This window comes from Belonocnema kinseyi, chromosome 2 (genome assembly GCF_010883055.1).
Source record: "Belonocnema kinseyi isolate 2016_QV_RU_SX_M_011 chromosome 2, B_treatae_v1, whole genome shotgun sequence".
In the NCBI taxonomy this organism is placed as follows: Eukaryota; Metazoa; Arthropoda; class Insecta; order Hymenoptera; family Cynipidae; genus Belonocnema; species Belonocnema kinseyi.
In genome coordinates this window covers 85,825,635-85,833,458 of record NC_046658.1, presented here as the reverse complement: position 1 = coordinate 85,833,458, position 7,824 = coordinate 85,825,635, and the positions used below count along the sequence as shown (strand labels likewise).

The following is a 7,824-nucleotide window of genomic DNA, read 5'->3' as shown; positions in this document are numbered from 1 at the left end:
ACTGCACCATATATCTAGTCGGGAGTGGTGCTGACTGAAAACAGATGATTTGGAGCGATTCGCGCGCCATCTGTTGCTCATTCTAAGGACTTATTGAACTACACTCGTGCATGTGAATAATCAATTATTTAATTAATACAGAATTCTAATTCACTTTAATGGGATTTTTTAGATAAAGCAAAGAGTGATTGGGACAAAATAAGGATAATACCGTTAGTGAAATGTGCATACCAGAAGAGAAATTTCAAATCAATTTTAGAACACGACAGGGAACTGCACAATCTACCGTTCAAATAAAATAAAACGGAATTTACTGGCTTTACTGAAATTGTATATAGCAGCGATGAAAATTTAGAAGTCAAAGAAGAAATTATCGAAATTATGATAATTTTTGTATTTAAATTATCTTAAGTAAAACTGTAAAACAAAAATACTTAAAATACATTTTTTTAAATTTTTAGATGAAGAGACTACAAGTCGATCCACATGGATAAATGAAACGGATACTTTGTCTGCTCAGAAAAAATTGCTGGCTCATGAAAAGCATAAAAGTTCGAAATCGGAACAGGAACCGGAAAAGAAGTACAAATGCGAAAAGTGTTCCCGAAACTATAAATATAAAGGAACTTTAAAACACCATCATAAATTCGAATGCGATGTCAGGCCACAGTTTGCATGTAAAAACTGCAGCAAAAGATTTACATTGAATAGTAGTCTGAAGATTCATGTAGATCACATGCATCTCAGGATAAACTCATCGAAGCCGGCATTGAGACATAAATGCAAAATTTGTTGCAAAAGTTACACTTTGCACAATAATTTAAGCCGGCATAAACGCATAAAACAATCATAACATAACCATAATTTATTTGCGACTATTGTGGCCACAACTCGAAATATAACATTGAAATCAATCATTGAAATCGAAGTATAATCGTGACAAATGTTCACAAAGTTATACTTGGTTAAGTGCTTTATATCAGCAGAAAAGTTTATTCCACTCAGAATTTATACCACAATTTATTTGCGACTATTGTGAATTTAGTCCACCACGTTACATCACGCTAAACAGTTTAACTCGACATAAACGTTTAGAGCATGGATGAGTCAAACCACAATTATTATTTTGCGACTATTGTGTCTACCAAACGAATCGGAAATATTTCTTGTTAATGCTCATGACTTTACGCCGTCTATGATAATCATAACATGATATCATTATATTAAATACATGTATACTAGGGTGGTCCAAAAATGCATGGCAAAATTTTTTGCATGCTAGAGGGCAACGACCCCCCTAATTTTATTCCAAATCGGAAAAAAGAAGTTCCCTAATTTTTTATTTTTTTATTTTAACAGGTGCCGGTTTTGACTTGAAGTTTTCCATGTAAAATGCATGCGGAAAAAACACTTTTTTGAGTTTTTAGAATAATTTTTTAGCGTTTAAAAAAATATGATGGGAAAGTATGGGGGCCTGTAGAGAATTATCCAACGAAGAATTTTATCTATCAGACATATGGGTTTGACACCCCTAACACGCCCCCACGAGCACCTGAAAACTACCCTTAAAACCAAAAATGTTCATTTTTCATGAAATTGACCTTTTGAACATTGTATTCTCGTGTTTTTTTTTACTCATCATTATTAATATTGGTCTAGTGGATATATTTATTATCATTGGTTAATCAATTTTGAATTATTTAAACATATGGAATTTGTTTAAATAATTTTTTTTGTTAAAAAATTCGTTTTCCCCCCTAAAAATGATTGCTATTAGTCTATTAGAATATTTATTAACATTGGTTAATTAATAGTTTATTATTTAAACAAATGAGATTTTTTAAACAATTTTTTTCGAATTTTTCTTTTTTTCCTTGAAAATTATACTATTGGTCTAGTGGAACATTTATTAACATTAGTTCATTAATTTTCAACTGTTTAAACAAATTGAATTTCTGTAAACAATTTTTTTATTAAAAATTATTAATATTTCTTCCCTGGAATGATAAATTAATAAAAAAAAACATTTCTGTGTTGAAATGTTGTCACAGGCTTATACTGCCCAACATGTCGAAGGCATTTTTGGTTAGAGTTGGATTTTTATTTGGTCATTTTGCACGGGGCTGGTCCTGGTATATATCATCAGTGACGGACGCATTTTTATCATGCAATCATCAAGTGATCTGATGAGAGCAGTCTGCCCAGACATATTTGGACAAAGCCTGGTTATTACCCCATCATTGACGGACTGGGTTGAAGTGAAGTACACGATGGGGGGACCCTACAGCTTAAGGTGGGTTCCGAACTACCAGAACCTCGATAAAGGTACATTGAAAAATTTCTAGAGGTACGGGCTCAGGGATCGAACACCGGACCTCTGATGAGGTGAAGTCCGAGTGTCTAACCAACTGAGTCACTGAGCTCTTATTAATTATTACTGATAAATATTCCACTAGACCAACAGTAATAATTTTTATTTAAAAAAAGTCGAAACGAAATGATTTAAACAAATTCCTTTTGTTTAAATAATTGATAATGAATGATCTAATGTTAATAAATATTCCACTGGACCAATAGTAATCATTTTTAGGGAAAAAACTAATTAAAAAAATTATTTAAACAAATTCCATTTGTTTAAACAATTAAAAATTGATGAACCAATGTTATTAAATATTCCACTAGACTAAGAGAAATAATTTGAAGGGGGGAAAACAATTGTTGAAAAAATTTTTTTAACAAATTCCATTTGTTTATATATTTAAAAATTAATTAACCAATGATAATAAATATTCCATTAGACCAATAATAATAATTTTAAGTAAAAAAATACCAGAATAGAGTGCTCAAGATGTCGATTTCATGAAGAATTGACATTTTTTGTTTTAAGGTTAGTTTTCAGGTACTTGTGGGGGTGTGTTAGGGGTGTCAAACTATATGATAGATGAAATTCTTCGTTGGATAATTCTCTACAGGCCTCTATACTTTCCCGTCACATTTTTTCAAACCCTACAAAATTATACCAAAAACTCACAAAAGTAATTTTTCCCAATGCATTTTACATGGGAAACTTCAAGTCAAAACCGGCACCTGTTAAAATCGAAAAATAAAAAAAATAAAAAATTAGGGAATTTCTTTTTTCGGATTTGAAATGAAATTGGGGGGAGGGGAACGTTGCCTTCTAAAAAATAAAAGCCTTTTTGAGCCACCCTATTGTATACCTTAAGTTACTTTTATATAAATCATAATGTTCGATTTTACTTTATGAGGGTTCTGGAAGAGTAAATTTACTCTCCTTTGAAGTCGAAATAAATTAGTTTTCTTAAATAAAGCTGATGTAGAACTGTTTCATTATCTTCATATCTTTATTATATATTAATTTTAGTTAGTGAGAAGTATGGATGTAAATATATGTATTTCTTTTTTTCGTAATCTACTAGCAACTTCTAATACTGAATAATTAAAAAAAGAAATTGTTTTTCGTTCCTTATAAGAGGCCGTTTATAAAGTCCTGCTAAGCTTAAAGGATTTTCAGTTAAAGTAGGAACATTATCGGGAACATTATCGTAACCCATCCGAAAATTCTCTCAAAGTAGGGAAATAGGTTGAATTTTCACAAAAATTGAGGTATTAATTTTTGCTAATAAATCGAATGTAAATGCCATATATAATGTGATACGAAGCACTATAAATTCTTAAGATTTTGTTTTAAAATATATTTACATCTTAAAATAGTTGGATTTTGAACCATAAAAGATTCCCTACCAAAGGTAAAGAATTTCGTACCAAAAATGAAGTTAATTTTTATTTAAATAATAGCATTACCTATTAAATACTTGGTATTTCAAGAAATTTTTTTTTAAAGGAATAGTTAAACTTTTAAACAACTAGTTAAATTTGCAGTCCAAAAAGTTGAATTTTGAACAAAATACAGTATTATACCAGTTAGTTGATTTTTCATCTTATAAATGATAACTGTTCTGAAAAAACTGCAATATTAAATTTTTCAGATAGAAATTAATTTTTCGTATTAGGAAAAAAATATATTTGGAAACAAAAATTAATATTTTAATTAAGCAGGTGAATTTACAAAATGAATTTTTAACATGTTAGTTTAACTGTCATCCTAATGGATGCATTTTAAAGCAAAAAGATTATTTTTGAACCAAATAGTTAAATTTTCAACCAAAAATATGCATTTTCAACCAGGAAGGTTAATGTTCTACTAGAAGAGACGAATTTTCAACAAAATTGAAGAACTTTGAAGCGAGAGGGACGCTACAAGTCAGTTGAATTTTCAACTCAGAAATATGATTTTTCAACGAAAAAGTTAATTTTCTCCCTAATAGCTTAATCTTAACAAAAATAGTTTCAGATTAATGCAATAGTTTAATTTTCAACCTAAAATTGGGATTTTCAACAGAAAAGTTAATTTTCACCCAAATAGTTGCATTTTCTCCTGCAATAAGACGAATTTTCATCAAAGTTGTTGAATCGTCAATTAAAACAGATTATTTCTTAATTACACAGAGGGAATATGAAACAAAGCGAATGAATTTTTAACCAAGCTGATAAATTTTCTACACAAAAAAAAAACAAATTGTAAATAAAATAGATGAATCTTCAACCAGATAGTTATTTTTTAGCTAAGAAAGATCAAATATAATTGAAAATATCCCTTTTCCTTCAAGAATGGAATAGTTATAATTTTAGATTAAGAAAGTATTTGTCAAGCAGAAAAACCAAAATTTTTAAAAAAGTATATAAATTTCCAACCAAGTAGTAGAATTATTGAACAAGTGAGGTGAATTCCGAGCTGAAAATATAAATATGTTAGTCGAATTTTCAAAAAAAAAAAATAGTTTTGTTTTCTTATTAGGTTGTATTGTTGAAACTAACTTAAAATTATACAAATTAAATATGAATTATTTAAATTAACTTCAGATGTATGTATGGTTCAATTGTAGGTAAATGATACATTATTCAACTAATACGTAAACAAATTCTAATTCACATGTATGTGATTTTTTTAGAGAAATCTAACAGTGATTGGGACAGAACAAGAACAATGCCATCAGGGAGGTATGAACATCAGAAGAACACTTGTGGAACAATTTTAGAAGACGACACGGAACTCCGCAATCTAAAATTTAAAAAGAAAGAAACGGGTTTCACTGACTTTACTGAAATTGTATATAGCAGTGATGAAAATTTGGAAATTAAGGAAGAAAAGATCGAATGTATGTCCACATTTGTAATGAAAATTGTCTTAATAAAGCTGTGATATATATGTTTGCAAATAAATTTGGTTAAATTTTCAGATGAAGCGACTGCGGGTCAAAAGATTAACAAAGAATATGATTCTAAATTGTGTAACGCAGGTGTAAAAGAAACTGATGATTTTATTTTCCACAACAAATTGCGGAGTCGAAATAAGAAGAAAATTCAGGAACCAGGACAGGAACGTGAAAATAACTTCAAATGCCAAAAGCGTCCCCGCAGATATAAATCGAAAAAACTTTTGAATCAGCATCAAAAATTGCAAGGCGGCGTCAGTCCGAACTTCAGATGTGAATTATGCGGAAAAGGTTTTATACGGAATGGTAACCTGAAGGCCCATGTAGAGCGTGTGCATCACAATACGAAGTCATCGCAAGCGACGCATAAATGCAAGCTATGTACCCGAAGTTTCTTTTTTCTTAGAAATTTAATTCATCATCAACGTTCACATAATCCAGAAGTCAAAAGACAATTTATTTGCGACTATTGTGGCTATATAGCAAAATGGAAAAGTCACTTGGCATCACACATTACTTATACTCACTTACAGACATCGAACAGAATGCATAATTGTAACCAATGTTCACGAAGTTATACTACGCTAAACAATTTAAAACGGCATGAACGTTTAGAACACGCGTCGATCGTACCATATTTCATTTGCGACCACTGCGGATTCGAAACGAAGCGGAAAGCTAACTTGGCAACACACATTATTGCACGTCATATACAGACACCAAAAACAAAGCTTCATTGCAACAAATGTTCACGAAGTTACAATTTTCTAAACAGTTTACTTCGACATAAACGTGTGCAACACGCAGCAGTCAAACCGCAATTTATTTGCGATATTTGCGGACATAAGGCTAATGTTAAATATAACTTGTCAGCACATGTCACTGCACGCCATCTAAAATTATAATAATTATAAAATAATTTTATAATAAATGATAAAAATCATCGTGAAAGCATAAAATCTATTATCAAGTTTCTAATATTGTTTGCAAAAACTCATTGTCTAACTTATAAATTTAGGCAAGAAAATCTAATGAATACGACAACTTCTAGACAAACGGTTTCAAATTATTTGAAAGACAAATTCAAATCGATTACGTTTCGGCAACTCGGCTGGTTTCCCTCATCAGATCTTAAAAGAGTTAAAAAGTTGCGTACAATTTCCCTAATGTGTGAGTTGCACGTCTTTGAAAAAAAAAGAAAAAAACTTGTTATGCAGCGTTCTCGAAAGATTTGAATTTAGTATTTATGTAGCGAAACTATTCTTTAAACTGTGACAAGGCAATATATTTTAAATAGAGGTAAAGTTATGTTAATTTCAGCGTAAGAAAATGAAAAATCTTAGAAGCATAAAACGTCAGATGTACATGGGGCCGTCGCTCGAAGAACGACCTAAAGCGACTTAGGTTGTTTTTCGGGAGAACATGTTAATAGGTAGACAAGGTCTCAACATATCTATATACTAAATTTTATAACATTCAATTAATTTTTGAGCAAATTGTGAGTATTCGAAACCACGCGTCTACCATATTATCGCCCGCGTAGTCTCCCGTTCGACTCAGCTGACTTGGCTCATGTGCTTCAGTCGAGAAATTCAAGCAGTGTAGCTGTCTCATTTACTTTTTTTAAGCGACATATATTTTAAATATAAAATAATGGATTCATGTATGAATGTTAATTTTACAACAACCTTAACATCTTGCAGCAACCATGGTTTAAAAATAAAATCAAGACGAGAGAGGTGGGAAGAGAATAAAAGGGAAAGTAAGCATGCTAAAAATCAAACGATTCTGATTTTAAAATTCAAAAGTGCGTTAAGTTAATGCTCAAGACTACTAAAGTCTTCTTTGCGTATAAGAAATACAGTGGTAGTGATGAATGTTTTACCTATTCTAAAAATAATGCGGATGTTTGCAACAAGGAGAACTTGACTATTAAAAAATTGCCTCAAGTTGGTATCAATGAAGCTAAATAGAAAGATGTTTTATTTTTATGACGTTTTCTTAAACCAACTAATAGACAATTTTACCACGACACATTTGCAGCTTGTAAAAATGCAGTGTGCAATGAATTAGTTTTAGAAATAAGTAAATAATCAAAAATAGCATTTATTTGTCTCTTTTATATCATTGAATAAAATTTTATAAATGAATCTCTTACTATTAAATTTCTCTCGTGTTTTTATAGCTATAAAACATATTTTTAGTAATTCTCCGAAAAACGACTTAAGTGCTTTTGCATAAATTGTGACTAAAAATATTGTTAAAAAAATGTTTATTTAAGATTTTATGCTTTAAATCTATTATTCGACAGTATATGTTTACAATAAATCAATAGAATTTGATTACTTATATTTAATGATGAGTAATACAATGTTGAATTTTCAAATCGCTTTTTTTCGAAACGACTAAATTGCACTTAGGTCGTCCTTCGAGAGAACGCCTGATATAAGCTTCAATCATAGGACAATGATCAATTATTTAATAAAAAATTATGATTCACATTTATGTAATTTTTTCAGACAAATCTAAG

The 7,824-nt window shown here is 30.2% G+C and overlaps 1 protein-coding gene across 1 annotated transcript; it reads left to right on the top strand.

Moving 5' to 3' along the window:
- Nucleotides 1-5,034: 5,034 nt before the first annotated feature.
- On the top strand, nucleotides 5,035-7,353 carry LOC117167492 (zinc finger protein 28-like). Its single transcript, XM_033352473.1, has 2 exons — nucleotides 5,035-5,237; nucleotides 5,319-7,353. The coding sequence occupies exons 1-2, from the start codon at nucleotides 5,066-5,068 to the stop codon at nucleotides 6,197-6,199; spliced, it is 1,053 nt and encodes a 350-aa protein (XP_033208364.1). The 5' UTR covers nucleotides 5,035-5,065; the 3' UTR covers nucleotides 6,200-7,353.
- Nucleotides 7,354-7,824: the final 471 nt, after the last annotated feature.